This window comes from Microcaecilia unicolor, chromosome 6 (assembly GCF_901765095.1).
Source record: "Microcaecilia unicolor chromosome 6, aMicUni1.1, whole genome shotgun sequence".
NCBI classification, from domain to species: domain Eukaryota; kingdom Metazoa; phylum Chordata; class Amphibia; order Gymnophiona; family Siphonopidae; genus Microcaecilia; species Microcaecilia unicolor.
Genome location: NC_044036.1, coordinates 262,344,769 through 262,363,776, shown reverse-complemented (window position 1 = coordinate 262,363,776; position 19,008 = coordinate 262,344,769). Strand labels below are relative to the sequence as shown.

General features: G+C 44.8%; 1 protein-coding gene across 3 annotated transcripts in view; it reads left to right on the top strand.

Annotated features, from left to right (window-relative positions):
• MRRF (mitochondrial ribosome recycling factor) overlaps positions 1–19,008 on the top strand; it is a 46,508-nt gene that overhangs the window by 13,149 nt on the left and 14,351 nt on the right. For 2 of the 3 annotated variants that reach the window (XM_030207301.1, XM_030207300.1), the window contains exon 2: positions 16,381–16,581. The exons of the other annotated variant lie outside the window; for it this stretch is intronic. In XM_030207301.1, coding sequence (XP_030063161.1) covers positions 16,404–16,581 — 178 coding nt within the window. In that variant the 5' untranslated portion in view covers positions 16,381–16,403. The remainder of the gene's footprint in view (positions 1–16,380; positions 16,582–19,008) is intronic. 3 annotated transcript variants of the gene reach the window in all.

The window sequence follows — 19,008 nt, the reverse complement described above, 5'->3', positions numbered from 1 at the left end:
GATTGCGCTGAAGCACAATCCTCCCACACTTTTACCCTATGATCAGAGATAATAGCATGCTTAAATTTGAATGCTATTATTTCTGATCATAGGGTCGGTAAAGCCCCGCGCTGTTCCAGTGCTATATTTAGTATGTCCTCCTCCTCTCAGCACCACCTCCAAAAATGGTGGCACCCTTCCCTGCCCAGTGCATCATGGGATACTATGGGTGGGGCTTCCCTACCAGTGGGCAGGGCAGAGTGCACTATTTTGGAGGCGGAGCTGGAAGGAGGCAGGAGTGCTGTTCCCTTCTCCATCACTACAAAGTTTGGGGGGGGGGGGTGAGGGGTCACTAGGGTGCATGGGGGTATGTTGCCCACTGGGCCACCAGTGAGTTTTGTGTCGGGGAGGGGTTAGGAGGATAGAGGTCCACTGGACCTCCAGCCCCCCAACCCCCCCTCAACACAAGGACACAGAGGGGCTGGAGGTCCACCAGACCTCCAGCTTCCCCCCACCCCTGTATCTGGGGGAAAGGGGGAAGGCTGCTGGGCCTGTCTGGGGGGGGGGGGGGGGTTAAGGGGGCTGGACCTGTCAAACAACTTCTGCCTTGGGCACCTCCTGCAGAAGTACCCCTTGATCAAAACTAATAGCATGCATGAATGTTTATAGGAAATAACATAAAGGAATGAAACTATCTTTTTTGCCTTGGAGAGAAAGCTTATTACCTACGAAACATTCAGAGTAAAATTTCCTATGGTATGTTAACTTGAAATACCTCTGAATTTACTGGGTTGTCATGGCCAAGTCAGTGAACTTGAAATCTATTGGGGTCTCCCTGCACAGATTCAGATCCCTTTAACTGTGGGACTGGCCATTCATTTAATTTGCTAATGACATAAAGTTATTCAAAGTCGTTAAATCACACAAGGATTGTGAGAAATTGCAAGAAGACCTTACGATAATGGGCGGATCCAAACAGGCAGATGAAATTTAGTGTGAGCAAGTGCAGAGTGATACATATAGAGAAGAAAATCTATACTATAGATACATGATGTAAGGTTCCATATAGGAGTCATCACCCAGGAAAAGGATTTAGGCATCATTGTTGATAGGTTGAAATCCTCTGCTCAATGTGCAGAGACTACCATGGAAGCAAACAGAATGTTAGGAATTAGCAGAAAAGGAACGGAGCATAAAACAGGGTATCAGAATGACTTTATATTTCTCATTGCTGTGACTACAGCTTGAATATTGTGTACCATTCTAGTCCCCACATCTCAAAAAAGATATAGCTGAATTAGAAAAGGTATAGAGAAGGGTGACCAAAACAGTAAAGGGGGTGGAATGACTCTCATATGAGGAATATCTAAAGAGATCAGGACTCTTCAGTTTAGAGAAGACAGGTAAGGGGAGGCATGATAGAGGTCTATAAAATCTGAGTGGAGAGAAATGGGTAGACATGAATTGTTTGTTTACTCTTTCCAAAAGTACAAGGACTGGAAGGCATGCAATTAAGTTACTGAGTAGTACATCTAAAACAAACTGGAGAAAATATTTCTTCACTCAACATATAATTAAGCTCTGGAACTCATTGCCAGAAAATGTGATAAAAGCTGTTAGCATACCAGGGTTTAAACAAAGTTTAGACAAGGTCCTGGAAGAAAAGTCCATAAACCATTATTTATTTATTTATTACATTTGTACCCCACATTTTCCCACCTATTTGCAGGCTCATTGTGGCTTACATAGTACTGTGAGGTAGTATATTCCAGTACAGCTATACTTATGCACTTAGGTCAGCATGAAGTTGATTTGTACCAGTTCTTACTAATGATGGAGTGGGATTAATTTTGTGTACTATATTTTTTGATGTTTGCTGCCTTTCCTTTTGAAGTACCTTCATTTGTGTGCATAGCTCAGCCTGTCATCCATAGTACTGCTACAATAATTTCTCTAGTATTTTGGTTCAAAAGACCTTATTAATGCTTTACAGTTTATTTTATAGAGGCCCAATCCAATTTATGGTGTTGACACAAACCTTAATCCTAGAAAAAGGTACAGGTGATATTTGGGGTACTGGCTCAGCAATATGCCCATAAAGTACTAGATTCTTATATGACGCCTAAAAAATCGGTGCCAAAAAGAAATATTCCTAGGCGTATTCAGTAAAATACTTTATAGAATAAGCATAAATTTCCATGCAATTTAAGAAGAGTGACCAAAATGATAGAGAGGATGGAAGCGCTCCCGTATGCGAAAAGGCTAAAGAGGTTAGGGCTCTTCAGCTTGGAAAAGAGACAACTGAGGGGTGATATAATTGAGGTCTACAAAATCCCGAGTGGAGTGGAACGGGTGGAGGTGAATCGGTTTTTCTCTCATTCAAAAAGTACAAAGACCAGGGGACACTCAATGAAATTGCATGGGAATACTTTTAAAACAAATATGAGGAAATATTTTTTTTTTTCACTCAAAGAATTCTTAAGCTCTGGAACTCATTGCCGGAGGATGTGTCATGTGTATCTGATTTTAAAAAAGATTTGGGCAAGTTCCTGGAGGAAAAGTCCATAGCTTGTTATTGAGATGGACATGGGGGAATCCACTGCTTAGTAGTGCTGTCCAATTCACGATTCAAATCGATTTTATCGATTTGTTTTGGACGAATTGATTCGTTTTGTAAAAAAATCAGGATTCTCAATTCGGGATTTCCCCACCACCCGCCTGCCTGCCCGCTGTCACCCATGCCACTGTTTCCCTCCCTCCTGCTGTCATCCAAGCCACTGTCGCTTACCATAGTAGTGCCCGAGGTCTCTTACATCTTTCGCCCGCTCTCTCCCGTCCATGTGGTCATTTTCACTGCCCTGAAGCGTTCTCCCTCTGGCACTGGCGATTCACATAGTCATCCTTCTGCCAACTTCGGGGCCTCTCCTCAGACGTGTCCCACCTCTGCGGAAAACAGGAAGTTGCATTAGAGTAGGTGGGACGCGCCTGAGAAGAGACTTTGACACTGGCAGAAGGCTGATTATGTGAACCGCAAGTGCTGGAGGGAGAACGCTTCAGGGCAGTGAAAATGACCACGTGGACGGGAGAGAGCGAGCGAAAGATGTAAGTCTCAAGGGGGGTTGGTGGAGAGGTGTAAAGCTGTTTCAGTTGGATAGGCAGTGCCTTAAAAGCTGGAGGAGAAAAGAAATAACAAATATCACTAAAACAGCTTCAAAATTTATTGTAGCTGGTAGAAACCGCAATTATAAACTCTGTTGGTTGTTCTCATTTTTCTTCACTGTTCTATACAATACAGATGTTCAGATTTCAGTGAGGATATCCTGTTTCCTGATGGGTTCATCTTAACTGTTGTTGTAATCTGCCTTGGGAAGCCTGGTGTTTTAAAGGTGATAGAATATATTGAAATTAAATGGAAGTAGAATTAAGCTCTCCTTTCATTGGGGCACATGGAATCACATCTTCATCTGTTTTGTAGAAGTTTACCTTTTAGATACACAAATGGACTATTCTGTTTTTTAACATGTTTCTGCTGCAGGACAAATTATAGCTGCAAGACGCAGTTGTCTGAAGCCAGCCAAAGTGGACAAAATGATTTTTCTTAATAAAAACTGGAAGATGTAGGACTTGACCAAACTTCACTTTTCACATGATGTAACAAAGCATGGCATGCTCAAATTAAGTTTGCCTTTGTTCAATTGCTGCTGCCTGGTTTTTTTTTTTATCCTTTGAGGTGTATTTTCAAAGCACTTAGACTTACAAAGTTACACAGTAACCTATGGAACTTTGTAAGTCTAAGTGCTTTGAAAATACACCTATTTGTGTTATAATATTAGCATGTGGGCCTTACTATTTCAGTGTAGTTAAATTGAATCGAAAAACCAGTTGTTTTTTTGAAAAATCAAATCGGAACTGAATTGGACAGCACTGCTTCTTACCCTGGGATTGGTAGCGTGGTATGGTGCTACTAATTGTGTTTCTGACAGGTAATTGTGACCTGGATTGGTCACTGCTGGAAACAGGATACTGGGCTGGATGGACCATTGGTCTCGCCCAGTATGACTGTTCTTATATTCTTAGAGTACACCAAGGACCTCTCCGCACGACTAAATTTAGTTGCAGGCAGTTATGCCAAGTAAAACTTGGTGTGAATGCCAACATCTAAATTGCACGCAGACTGAGTATATTCTGTAACCACGTGCATAGATTTTAGAAATGCCCATGGCCACGCTCCCTTTTCAACTATGCGACAGAATTTACGCAAATCACATTGATTGCCTGGGACCCAGCTTAGAATACGCTTAGTTCTGTGTGTAAATTCTAATAATGCCAATTCCATAGTGTCCCACAGATCAATCCAGAGACTTGTGGGTTATGTCCCTCTACCAGCAGGCGGAGATAGAGAGAACTTCAGAGGTTTACTGTATGTGGTCGTGCAGTCACCTTAACTTCAGTATTCTCTCTATCTAGCAGGTGGATGGTCATATCTGTGCAGCTCTGGATTGATTGACTCCTGGCCTGGTCCCCTGGGTCTAGTTGAGCTTCTGGGGTCTGAGGTGTCCCGGTCCTGGGACTTGGGTGCACACCTGGTGGTGCCAGGTCCCTCTGTTCCTCCCCCTTCAACCCCTCTTCTCTGCCTGACTGGGGTTTGTGGTTCTCACTCTCCTGAGTTTAAAAGGAGTCTGAGGTTTCTTTTGCTCCGGCGTCCTCTCCTGCCTTAAATAAATAAATGCCATTTGAGCACTGTTTTTAAAAAAAAAATTCTCCTCAGTGAGATTTGTCCAGCACGGCAATCTCATGCTGGTTTGCAGTACCAGCTGAATGGTGTGAGGACCGACTTGGCATGTGACAGCGATTCCAGAGAGGGTGAGTAGTCATTATCCTATCTGCACCAGTGGGCAGAGCAAAAGCTGCTCCCAGTGTGGGAGCCACTGGGCTGCTGCAGTTTCCCGTGCTGGAGTTCCACTGTACAGCCCAACTCCGTGGAGCAGTGTGCTCCTTCCCAGCTCATTTTGGTGGGCGCAGGGCACTTGTTTTCTTGGGTGTGCGTGCGCGCTTGATGGCTCCATCTTTCTTGCCACTCCACATGGAAATGCTGAAGCTCCAGCGCTCCCCTGGGGCCTGATCTGCTTGCGATTCAGGCAGTTTTATATGTAGGCTTTTCTGAAATGTGACTGGGGAACTGGTGTGGATCACTTCCAGTTTCTTCATATTGGTTATTTAAGGGCTTCTAAGAAAGGAGGCCTGGGTAGGTTTGCAGACTCCAGCTTTAAGTCTCCCACAGCTTTCCAGGGGCGAGGTCGGAGATCCATTAGTCCCCTGCAGCTGTTCTGTGACAGCGAGAGCCTTAAGCTGTAGCTTGGAAAGTACTGACTATCTAAAAGTCTTCTGGTAGAGATGCCTGTGCTTCACTTGGTGATTTTCACTAAGAATATTTCTGGACCCTCCTTAATGAGGTTCAGGGTGTGTGCACATCATTAATGGAAGGGAGAAAGGGATCCTACTCTAGGTTTTTCACTGTTCCACTCTTCCCCTTTCCCCTTTCTCAGAGCATGGCAGTACAGTTTGTTTAGTAGTGAGGCTTAGGACTATTGACTCCATGTTTCTGTGAGAAATGTTACATTTTGAGGCTAGTGCAGGCCTCTCAGGTTTCTCTCTGTTTCCATGGTAATCCTGCACCCTCTGTGCTGCCCTGGTGGCATTTGCTCTGTGTGTACTGTTTACATCAAACTAGTTTTATTGAGGAGGGTGACTGGCCTTTCAGCCTGAAGGTTACAGGTTCAAGGCTGGTTTTATCCATCCTGTTAGAAACTGTGGACTCAGCTAGATTTCCAGTGGGGCATATTTTATTTCATTCTCTCTTATTGCTTGCCTGGCCAAGTAGTTCTTACATGACTGGAACAGTTATCAGAACTCTACAGTACTAAAGATTGCCCTTCTCTCTCTCTCTCTTTGCACACTGATACTGGCCACACCTTTGCATACTAGCCTCAGCTACCCCAGTATCTGCAGCGTACCCGGTACCTCTAATTGCTTCTATGGTATTTTTGACATCTTTTCATGGTATGGGGTACCTAAATTTCATGAGGAGTGGTCCAGGAGCTACTTCAGTGTAGAGGTAGCTTAATAGTCGTTGCAATCAGCTGAGAGTAAGCACAGAGCTCTAGGGCTACTGCTTCACGACCCACTGCAGCTTGCTGTCTGTAGTGCGCAATGGTGCAACAGCCATATTCTGCTACACCATCTGTCTCTGGTTGCCAGCCGCACTTGTTAGAGCTCTCCAATGCGCAGCAGTTATAGTGCACAGTCACACCAGACAATTCTCATCTCTATCTGTAAGAAATTAGCGCTTGCTTAGGCATCAGACCACTGATGTGGCTTCCAAGTCACATTTGGCAACCTGCCTTTTTGAAGTAATCTTGGGACTGGAGAAGATCTAGGGCAGTTGGGTAAAGACCTGAGGGACTTCCAAGTCTCGGAGATTGCCAGGGGACGAGTTTAAGGATGATTTTTAATCTGCTTGGTTTTGTCGTAGGTTTTGTGGGGCCAGGAAAACCACTTTCAGGATTTCCACTTCCACTACGACAAGCCACCTGGCTGCTGGTAGAATGAGCTCTATTTCAACTCCAGGTCAACCTATGCCTGCTGCATCTTCCAATGATGGAGTCTCAGTTCACTCCTCAGACAGAACTCCTGTACTGGTTTCAGGAGGAGTGGACCAAGATTACCTCAGCTCAGATGTGTCTTAGTTTTTCTATTGCACAGTTACAACCTGGACTTCACTACAGATTTTTCTTGGAGTCTACATGCAAGCTCAAACGCTGTCAGGCAGTTCTTGCCACCTTGCCAACGTTTCTTCCTTTAGGCACAGTCGAGTCTGTCCCCAGTTGCAATTGGGGAATCGGAAGTTGTTCCCTTTGCTTTGTAGTTTCAACCAGGGAGCTTCCTTCCAGCTGAGTTTGGACATCTTAAGAGTCTAGGGTGTTTACGGTTCAGCTTTTCACAATGGGAACCTTGCAGTTTGTAATAGTTCTGTCTGGTGGGGAGAGCCTCCCTGGACCTCTGGTGGGGAGAGTTTCTAGCCTCCCTGGACCTCAAGGAAACTTACTTTCATATTCCCAGTGCTCCTTGCTGCAGAGGGATTTTAGCGATTTATGACCATGTCATTCAGCCTTTCCATGTTGCCGAGGACATTTTTGCAAGATCATGGTGGCAGCTTTCCTTTGTGAGGATGGATTGCAGGTTCAGCCATACCCCGTGACTGGCTGATTTGCGGCTCTCTCTATCAAGAGACTCTGCAAACTTCATCCAAGATACCTACTCGTCTTCAGTCCTTAGGATTGGTAATCAGTGTCACCAAGAGTCAGTTGTTTCCCTTACAAATCTTGGCTTATCGGAGAGTGCTGTTCCATATAGGCTTGGGAAGTCCTTTCTTTCTTTTGCTCCTCAGCAACAAGTGCCAACCCAAGTCAGGTTTTACTTTCTCTACCAAGTCCAGGATATGGGAATAGGTTCAAGTTATGGGCACAAGGTTCTCTTTTTTGGACATTCCCCCATGGGCCTGAGTCGTATCGGACCACTTCAGGGGTTCCTTTCTCTGCTTTGGTCCCCATCTCTATGGTTCCCTTCAAGCCAACTTAGTCTCAGTGGGTGATTTCAACACAGCTTTCTGCTGATATTTCAGTTCTGTCTCCCTAAAGGTGGCTATCTGCAGCTTGTAGGCTGCTAGGCTGTGCCGTAACTGGCAGCAACAGGTTTCAGATCCCTTCCAGAAGGCAGACAGTCAACTGCCTCCTCACTTGCGAGATGTAGTTGGGGGCAGGGCTATTTGCCAGTTTTCTTCTATGATTTGTTTCGGGTGTCAAATAAACAGACATTTTTGGCAGTCACAGCCTGCCATTTGATGTGGTTGCGCTGCTGGGTGGTGAATGCAGCTTCTAACGGTGGCTGGTTTAGCTCACTTTTCATGGCAACTATTGTTTGAGGACTCCATGAAGTTGGTGGAAGACCTGGGTGACTTATAGACTCAGCGTCTTCTTGAGGACATGTCTACAAGTTCTTTTCGGTTGGGTCAGGCTCAACCTTATCTTTACGACACCAGGGCTATTGTCCAGGGCGGCCTAGTTTTCTTTAGCAATCCAGTCCAGGTAGGTTCTCGGAACTCCCGACTTCATCCGTTTGAGATCCTCTGGATTTCTACTGGTGACGGGCGCACAGTACTGTCTTTCCTGCATACGGTGGTTTCTGCCTTCCATCCCTTTCCACCTTTTTCTCTTCCCACTTCTTGGATGTTCACCATATACTCCTATACTATTTGGAAGTGACCAGCGAGTTCCATTGGTCAGCTCTTTGCTTCTTGCTTTGCTCAGGACCATAGGAAGGTACCATAAGAAGGCTTGCCATTTTTAGAATGGCAGATGTGGGCATAGCGGTTTTGATGTCAGGAGGAGCAGACCTTTTGTAGAATAGGCGTCAGTGTGAAGCTGAAGAGCTGTTTCGCATAAGTGCCATTTTATTCAAAATCCTTTTAGGGGAGCAGCTGCTCCCCTTGCACCCCACCTAGCTACGTCTCTGCATAGTGGGGCAGTGCCTGGGATGACCCACTGAGGAGAAGTGACTTCCTACATTGCCTTATGCACTGCTAAAGACTGTAGCGGTCTTCTAGTGCTCACCATTTTAGGTTTTGCAAATGTAGTGGTGGCAGGATCAGAAGCAGACATATTCAGAACCTGGAGAGCCTTAGGTTTATAGGAAGGTGGCAACTCCTTACGAAACACCCACATTGTGGTAGGATTATCAGATTCCTGACCTGCTGGGCAGAAATGCCTCCCTGCATACTCTCATGTTGTCTTCTGGCTGGTCTCAAGAAAGGGAATCTGGCTTCAAGTGCTGTAGTGTCTGTTGGCAGAGAGAGTTAGTTTCTTCAGCTGGTCTCTGTATGGGACAGTCTCTCCCGTTGTGGGTGACAGTGCTTTTTTCCAGAGCGCAGTTGACTTCCTTTTCCATGTCTCGTCTGGCTTTCGTGGCTGCCCTTTGCAGTTCGGCCACTTGGTCCTCTGTCCTTCTGTGGGTGGCTTTTGCAGATCGCCCACTTGATCTGCTGTCCTTCCCTTGCCAGGCTTTGCAGGCTTGGCGTGGCTTCCAGATTTGACGTGGCAGCACATGTAACCATGGCCTGTGGATTATTGCTCCAGTCTGCTGAGGTTGTAGTACCCCGCCCCACTTGAGGACTGCTTTGGTACATCCCACAATCTCCGAGACTTGGAAGTCCCTCAGGTCTTTACCCAACTGCCCTAGATCTTCTCCAGTCCCAAGATTACTTCAAAAAGGCAGGTTGCCAAATGTGACTTGGAAGCCACATCAGTGGTCTGATGCCTAAGCAAGCGCTAATTTCTTACAGATAGAGATGAGAATTGTCTGGTGTGACTGTGCACTATAACTGCTGCGCATTGGAGAGCTCTAACAAGTGCGGCTGGCACTGTGGGACGCTATGGAAGGTAAAATTAGTTCTTACCTGATAATTTTCTTTCCATTAGTCCCAACAGATCAATCCAGAGGCCCGCCCTTTGTTGTTCTGGGTTGAGTGTTTTTTTCTAGTTGCTTCATTTTCATCAGATTCCTTCATTTGATTTTTGGCTAAAAAAAAAAAAAAGGCAAAACAAATCTAAACATAAAGGAAACCTTCTGTTACCCTCCCGCAGGAGCGGTTGAGGAGCTTACATGGGTTTTATGCAGGCAGGAGAGGACTTCTTCTTCCACTGCTTTGGTATTGACAATACTGAAGTTAAGGTGACTGCACATGACCACATATAGTAAACCTCTGAAGTTCTCTATCTCCGCCTGCTGGTAGAGGGACATAACTCACAAGTCTCTGGATTGATCTGTTGGAACTAATGGAAAGAGAATTATCAGGTAAGAACTAATTTTACCTTAGTGTCAATTGCTTGTTGGCAATTATTGGCACTGATTGGCTTGTTAACTAATTAAGTTTCGAGCATACACAATACAACTGGATTTGCGTGCACAATGTAAGTCGCATTATATGGAATCACAGGGAAAATGTTAAAAGATGGCTTAGTATCATGTGGCTCATCATGCAGTACTAGAATTCAGAGAAAGCTAATTTGCAGATATCCGTTCCTGTATGTCCAGAAAAACATATTTAATGGTCATAAGCATGTCCATTTTCTTTAGAGAGAGGAACAATAAAGCTGAAAACTGACTGTATAATTATAGTATGAAAGCTTTCTCCATTCTGGGAAATAATGCCAGCCCAGGGTGCTAAGTACACAGGGAACAGAATGGCCCCCAATTAAAAGACCCTTATGAAACTCCATAGATGATCAGATGAGATTGGAGCATTACCATTTCAAGTCACGAGCACAAAATGACCCTCAAGATAGATTTTGGTAAATCTGCCAAAGGATCAGGTGTATGATTGTTTCTTTCAAAGACTGCTGTAATAATGGAGCATGAATTAGGTCAGCAGAACACATCTGTACATGCAATACTGGTGGAATTTCATAGGAAATTTCCTTGCATCGTAGTCTATGATCCTGTATTGTTCCTGCCTGCAGTTCCATAAGATGATGGTAACCACTAACTACTGGTGTATTAGTTTTAGTGAGGGGTTTGGCTAGAGCTGTTATAGGGCTGCTGCTGTGTTGAAATGCCCAGAGCAGTTTTATAAAAAAAAAAAAAAAATTATCATGGCTGGGAGCACGCAACTGGAGGTATCGGATAACAGCACCATAGGTGTGTGTGTGTTTGTGGGGGTGGGGGTTAAGAGAATAGATGTTAATGCAGCTTTATGATGGCTGAGTTTAGTAAAGAAAATTAGTGGGACAGTGGCAGTGATGTCAGAGGGCTGAGAGAGGGTTGGTGCTAACAGTGCTAAACCCATAGCTTTGTTTCTTAAAAATGATAGTCCTTATTTTTAAGTGGTGTTTGGAGCCTTGAATTACAAAGTCAAATAAAAGAGAAAATTGAAGAAGGTACCCTGCCTGTGATGTGTGTTGAAGATGGCCATATCTAAAACTCTTTGAGCTCCTTCTCTGACTCAATGCTAGTGCACTGATGCTGGTCACTATGTTCATGAGAGATGCGTTTAAGAGAAGAAAAGCCAAGTGGCCAAACCAGTAGGAAGAAATCAGATTACACCTTTGTGTAGTGCCTCCCCCTGACCTTTCCCTTCTATCTACACATACACATGCTGTGAAACCAGTGCACAGACTATTAGCCACTGAGTAGATGGCAGTTTTCAGTCTATAGAATTATCTACTACTATTATCATTTCTAAAGTGCTACTAGACGTACGCAGCGCTGTGCACTTGAACATGAAGAGACAGTCTCTGCTCGATAGAGCTTACAATCTAATTAGGACAGACAAACAGGACAAACAAGAGATAAGGGAATATTAAAGTGAGGATGATAAAATAAGGATTCTGAACAAGTGAATAAGGGTTAGGAGTTAAAAGCAGCATCAAAAATGTGGGCTTTTAGCTTAGATTTGAAGATGGTCAGAGATGGAGCTTGATGTACCGGCTCAGGAAGGCTATTCCAGGCATATGTAAGTAAGACACAAAAAGGTGCCGTAAATGGTCAGATGACCACTGGAGGGAATTGGAGGCCACCCCCAGTGCTCACTGACCCCCCTCCTTCCCCAAGATATGAATAAAAATATGACTTGCCAGCCTCTGACATCTTCAGATGCAATTGCCAGGTCTATTAGAGTAGCATGCAGGTCCCTGGAGTAGTGTAGTGGTCCGTGCAGTGCACTATGGAGTGGGGGACATGGGTCCCTATCTTCCTCTACCTGTCACACTTGTGATAGAAACTGTAACCCCTCCCCAAAATGCCAAATCCCTACTGTAACCACATGTAGGTGCCCCCTTCACCCATAAGGGCTATTGTAATGGTGGGGGGGGGGGGGGCGGTGGGCTTTGTGTGGGTTTTTGGAGGGCTCGGAGAACAAGAAAAGGGAGCATTTTAATGAAATGCACAGAGGTGCCCCATTGCTCTCTTGAGATGTCTGGGGGACCAATCTACTGAAAATGCTGGCCCCTCTTACATCCCAATGGTTTGATTTTCTGTGTTTTGCACTTGTTTTTTTTTAATTGGGACCAAAAAAAGCCCATACAAACCCTTGTTCGAAACGGTATTTAAAAAAAAAAAATAGTTTTGCTTTTTTCAAAAATGGGCTTATTTCTTGTTGATTTTGGACGTTTTGTGTAAAAACGCCAAACTCCAACTTAGATGTCATATCTAAAATGCCCTTCCACATCTTTTAGATTTTTACTCATGGCATACCATCTGAAAAATCTTTCTGTTTGGTCTCGGGTCTTATTCCTCGCGATGGTCTGACCTAGGCATCTCTGGGGATCTGGATGGAGACTGTGTGATCAAGATGGAAGAGGAGGGAGGCTGAATGGTGATATGCTCTTGCTGTGGCTGATTAGATACTTTGGTTATTTTGAGCCAGATGGCTGAAAGATGGTCAGTCACTTAGCTCATGTTTCCTCTAGAACAGCGCTTATCAAACTTTCTGTGGTTTTGATGCCATTTGTGTGGCCACAGGAAGCACGCAACCCTCCCTGGAGGCGCAGGCCAATGATGTCTCTGTGCAGGACTCGCTCAGATCATGGGTTTTGGGATCCCATGTGGTGTTGCAATCTAAGTTTGGGAAGCCCTGCTTTAGCAGCTCCATCTGTTTTGCCTAAGCCAGGTGTCTCTCTAGCCATGTGATAACTGTGGACCAATCATGTCGCAATGCTGTTAAATTTGTTTAAAAAAAAAAAGTCAGGATTGTATTTCTGAGTTGGGCAGCTGCTGTTTGGAGAATGTGGTAAAATTTGGGACAAAACCACATAGTAACATTTATGTGAGGTGAACTTGTGCTTTAAGCCCTAGTGTTCTGAGTTTGAAAAGTTTAAAAATAAGGAAAGTGTACCTGTAGAAGCTGTGGAAATTTGCCATAATCTGTGAAAGGAAAGTTCTTGGACCTGGAAAATTGCCATTGTAATAATAACTGATTTACAGCTGTAGAAGAAATACTTTGTGCTAAAAATTTACATATTTAAAGGATTTCCTGTTTTTAAAGGAAATCAATATATTTAAAATGTCCCTTCTCATCTGAAAGGAAACATTCTGATCTAGAGTCTGTTCCTTAAGACGTACAGTCTAAGGTGCCTAGCCAAAGAGCGTGTTTTGACCACATTTTGCAAGAGAGTAAAAATATTGATTTGATTGTGACTGGTTTTTAACTGAAGTATGAATGAGGTTTGTATGTGAGAGAATTGAAGCAAAATAAATACTCTTTTAGAGCTCCTAGATGGGGACAAACCAAAACTTAAACTGTATTTTGCATATAGATAGGCACACTAAGGGGGCTTTAAGTATGGCAAGGTTTTACAGTTACCTTGCAGAAATTGCCAAGCCTCCTTAATGGTTGGTGTTAGCAGCATTTGCCCATGCATTTTTAAGTGCACAGCAGAGAATGCAGATATGCTTAATGCCACCTGTTGAAGGTATCTGCATTATCTTATGTGTGAGCAATTAGCTGTTAGCACGGTTTACTTAGTGTCTCCACACTGAGTGCAGCCAAGTTAACAAAGGCTAATGAATGTTTCAATATGGTAATAGCAGATGACATTGGGCACGCCCACAATTACTGCAGAGCCTTTGGACTTACCATGCTTTAATTTTTCCTGTTCATTCAAGCTTAGCACACTTTTGTAAAAGAATCCTAATATCAATCTATAAAACATATTAAAATAGCATATAAATTCCATAAACTATATGAGAACCTTAGTTAAGAAATAATCCATAAGTAGAGAGAGAGGCATAGAGTTAAGGAATTAATAGAAAGATCAACAGAGGAGAGCAATACCAAAAAGATAGGCATAAAAGGAGAACAAAACAAAAAATGAAATGGAAGAAAGAAAAGTTAAAATAAAGGTCAACTAGGACTTTTTACATGCACAGGCAAAATGAAGATTTTTTTTAAAATGTTTAAAATTATGCAATGCCAAAAATAAACACATGAAAATGGAATCCATGTCTCAAAATGAAGAAAAACACACATCATATCCAAAAGTCCACTTGATGAGGAAAAAGGAGAAACAAGAAAAAACGAATATGAAAAATAACAATCCTAGTAAGAAACCTAAGGTCCTGAGACTGCATCAGCACAAAAAAATAAACTCCTAATACTCATAGTGCCAAATTCTATAATTGACACCTTAAAAATCGGTGCTGAAAAAACCACCTAAAGTTAAGCGTAGTTTATAGAATATGCGCATGTGCCGTTCTAGTGACTAAAATGTAGGTGCACCTATTTAGGCCACCTAAAACCAGGCCTAAATACCTTCACCTTACTTGGGTGCAGATCGGGTGTATTCCATAATAGTGTGCATGGTTTTTTTTTTTTTTTTTTTTGAAACATCCCCAACTGACCCATTCCACTCCCATGGCCATGCCCCCTTTTCAGCTGCATTCATTAGAATTTATGCGCACCACGTTATAGAATTTGTCTAGACGTGCTGTAAATTCTAATTAAAGCCAATTAGTGCTGCTAATTGTTAAATACCAATTATCAGCACTGATTGGCTTGTTAATTATGCGCACAATTTGGTCATTCAGCCAAATTATTACGCACAACTGAAGACTCAATTTATAGACTTTTGGGGATAGCGTAGTAGACTGATTATCCATTATGTCCTGTAAAGTATCCCAAAATACATAATCTTTATCCTGATAAGATACTATACACATAGGACAAAGATTTTTAACTGCTCTGGTAAACTATTTTATCTTCCTGTTGCAATATCACAAACCTTGCCTATCTCCTACTTCCTCACCACTAAAATATCTTCTTTGGGTGTCTTATGCCTTTTTAAAAATTGTAATGTTGCTATTTCTACCATCTTCATTGGGACAGTGTGCATTAATTGTGAATTCTATAAAGAAATGTTCTTTCTGACATGGTCACTTCTTCCATAGTGTCCCACAAATCAGTCCAGAGATTTGTGGGTTATGTACCTCTACCAGCAGATGGAGATAGAGAGAGAACTTAAGAGATAGCTATATGTGGTCATGTGCAGCCAGCTTCTATCTAGCATAACAGTGCAGCTCTGGATTGATTCAGTTCCTAGCCCGCCCTTGGGTCCCAGTTGAGTCTGGATCGGGGTTGAGGTCCCAGAGATTGGGTTTCTTGTTGGGGTGGGGGGGTGGTATACCTGGTGGTGCCAGGTCCCTCTCCCCTCCTGCCCTAGAAGACCCCTTGTTTCCTGTTTATTGGCACTTCTGCTCCTGGCCTCAGCTATTCTCTCCTGCCTTTAAAAAAAAAGATGCAGCTGGAGTTCTTCAGTGCTGAGGTAAGCACTGCCAGACAGTTTGCAGCATGAGCTGCTGAAAGCTGGAGGAGCTCTTAGGCGCAGTAAACTCTGTTAAAGGGAGGGAGGTTTGTAGATGTTTGGTCGGTTCTCTGAGGTCGGCGCCATCGGAGGCTGCGAAGCATTTCTCCTGGTGTGACAAGGAGGATCAAAGGGGACATGGCTTCTAAGCCCATGGTGGCGCATTGGTTTTGGGAGGTGATAGCCTCGGCCTATATAGCCATGGGACAATCTCCTCCTCTGCAGGTACAGGCGCATTCAATGAGAGCGTAGGTAGTGTCTCATGAGGAAGCCCGTTTGGTGTCGGAAGACATTTGTAGAGCCGCCACTTGGTCCTCAGTACATTCCTTCAGGAAGCATTACTGATTGGATGTGGCAGCCCGTCAGAAGGTGGCATTCGGAGCTTCAGTGCTTGGTTCTGGGGTAGACCTTTCCCGTCCTACTTGAGGACTGCTTTGGTACATCCCACAAGTCGCTGGATGATCTATGGGATGCTATGGAAGAAAAAATTAGTTATTACCTGATAATTTATTTCCATTAGTCCCAACAGATCAATCCAGAGGCCCGTCCTTTTTCTGTAACAGTGTTCTGCAGTTTGTTTGGGTTTAGAGTTCATTTGCGGTGTTGGAGGCGTTCCTGCGTTTGTTTTCCATTTTTAGCAAACCCTCATGTCGTTTATACAGTTTCCACTTTGGTGGTGTAATTCTTCCTCCCGCTTGCAGTTGAGGTTCTAAATTTGAATCTAAGAGGCAGGAGAGTGCTTAGCTTGCTTGGTTCACTGGATTTCCACTGCTTTGGTATTGACAATACTGAAGAGAAGCTGGCTGCATATGACCACACATATAGCTATCTCTGAAGTTCCCTCTCTATCTCCATCTGCTGGTAGAGGGACATAACCCACTAGTCTCAGGATTGATCTGTTGGGACTAATGGAAAGAAAATTTAGCAGGTGGTAATTTTTCCATATGCCTGTTTCTCTAGTGCTTTTTTTTCTTTTCTTCAAATTTTCCAGCTTGGATCAGGAGTGCAGCAAGCATGGCACTAAGATGCATCCAACGGCTGAATCCCTTGATTTCTGCTTCCCTCTTGATAACGATGAGGCCTAATCTTAGAACCAACATGGGGAACATGGCACCATTCCTGTTTGCCTGCAGGCAATGTGGAGTCCAGAAAGCATTGCTGACAAGATCGCTCAGCACCAAAAAAAGTAAAGGTAAACAAACACGCCTGAGATTTATATTTTTCAGGTTTCTTATTTCCTCTTTCACTCCCGCACCCTTTATTAAGCTTTTTGCTTTTTAGTGTGGCAGCAGCAGTAGACATAGTATTTAAATGCATGCTGCTCTACCAGTGATGCATTTGCAGACAAACATGATTCCATGGCGTCCCACAGATCAATCTAGAGACTCCACCAGCAGGTGGAGATAGAGAGAGCCTCCGAGGTTTGCTATATGTGGACCTGTGCAGCCAGCTGAACCTCAGTATTCTCTCTATCTAGCAGGTGGAGGGCCATATCTGTGCAGCTCTGGTTTGATCTGGCTACTGGTGTCCTTTGGGCCTAATTTAGCACAGACAGGGGTTGAGTGGCTGTTTGCAGCTTGTGGTGTACACCTGGTGGTGCCAGGTCCCTCCCGGTCTCCCCCTACCTTTTTTCCGTCGCCTGGGGCTGTTGGCCTGATCGGGTGTTTCCTTTCTCTCCTGACTACAAAAAAAAAAAAGGTAAGAGACTTTGTTTTTGTTTAATCATACGGAGGAACTAGATGTTCTGCCGAGTCAGTTTTGGGGCAGGCGTTTGTGGAGCATATCAGTGCCTTCTGAGGCGGCTAAGTGCTGCTCCCAGTTGGGAGCATCGGAGGAGTGTGAGTTCTGCTGCCATCAGCCCGCAGCGGGTATTCAGCACAGAGGATAGTTTCAGCGGTTTCCTCGAGTGGGCAACCGACAAAGTGGTCGGGTTGCTTCAGTCGCTTGGTTGGGTGATCAACTTCCTGAAGTGCAGCCTAACGCCTTCCGAAATGCTGGAATACTTGGGAGTGTGCTTCGATACCCAAACAGGGATAGTTTCTCTTCCTTCAGCTCGAGCACAGCGGTTACAGGCTCAGTTACGAGTGCTGTTTCAAACTCCGAACCTGCGGGCTTGGGACTATGTACAAGTTCTAGGTTTCATGGCCTCCACCTTGGATGTGGTAAAGTGCGCCAGAGCTCACATGTGCCCCCTCCAGTGGCACCTTCTGAGCCGTTGGTCTCCGCTCTCGGAGGATTTTGAGGTTCGGGTGCCTTGTTCGGCCTGTCTTCACACAATCATGCACTGGTGGTTCATTCAAAAGAATCTGGTGTCGGGCATTGCTCTGGCAACCCCGGACTGAAATATAGTGACCACGGATGTGTCACACTGTGGCTGGGGGGGCTCATTGCCTGCAACAGACGGCCCAGTGCGTTTGGAGTTCGACAGAGGCGTCATGGTTCATCAACCGCTTGGAGTTTCGGGCGATTTGTCTGGCCCTTCGGGAGTTTCTGTCTCCTCCGCGTTTGCCCAGTTCAAGTTCTTTCGGACAATACGACGGCGGTCGCCTACATAAACCATCAGGGGGACACCAGGAGGACACCCCTAGCATGCGAGGCAGCTCTGATCTGCCATTGGGCAGAGACTCACCTCTCTTAACAGTGGCTCATATTGCGGGGTCACAGAATGTGCAAGCAGACGTTCTCAGTCGCCACCAGTTGGAGCTGGGGGAGTGGACGCTCTCTCCTCTGGCCTTCGATCAGATAACTACCCGTTGGTGGATGCCAGAGATGGACTTAATGGCCACCGCATTCAATGCGAAGGTTCCCCATTTCTTCAGCAGGGGACGAGAGCTGGCATCGATGCCCTTCTTCAACCTTGGCCCAGGGGCCTGCTCTATGCCTTTCCCCTGTGGCCAATGGTGGGCAGGTTACTGACTCGCATTGCCAGTCATCCTGATCGAGTGATCCTAGTGGCCCCTGGATTGGCCCTGACGACCCTGGTACACAGCTGTGATCAGGCTTCTGTTTGATCGTCCTTTTCTACTACCGGCGCAGGACAGTCTCCTGCTGCAGGGGCCAGTCACGATGGAGGATCCCTCCCCCATTGTCTTACGGCCTGGCCCTTGAAAGGGCGAGGTTGAGAAGAAAAGGGTATCCAGACGCGGTTATCGCTACGATACTGTAGGCTTGGAAAAGATCCACCTCGATAGCTTATGCTAGGGTGTGGCGTACCTTCGATTCGTGGTGTGCGAGTTCAGGATTTTCAGCGGCTTCGGCTTCAGTATCGGTTATCCTCGTGTTTCTTCAGGAGGCTGTACAAAAATCACTCGTTGAGTTCTCTTAAGGTGCAGGTGGCAGCTCTGGCATGTTTTAGAGGCCGGCTTCAGGTGGCGTCTTTTGCCTCCCACCCGAATGTGGTTCGTTTATTGAGGAGCGTAAATTGTTTGCACTCTCCTCACATGCCAGTCCTGCCATCCTGGAACTTTAATCTAGTTCTCAAAGCGCTTCAGCGTCCTCCTTTCGAACCCTTATCGGGGACTACGATTAATTATCTCACCTTGAAAGCGATTTTCCTAGTAGCCATTACTTCCGCGTGGAACATTTCAGAGTTGCAGGCCCTTTCTTGTAGAGACCCCTT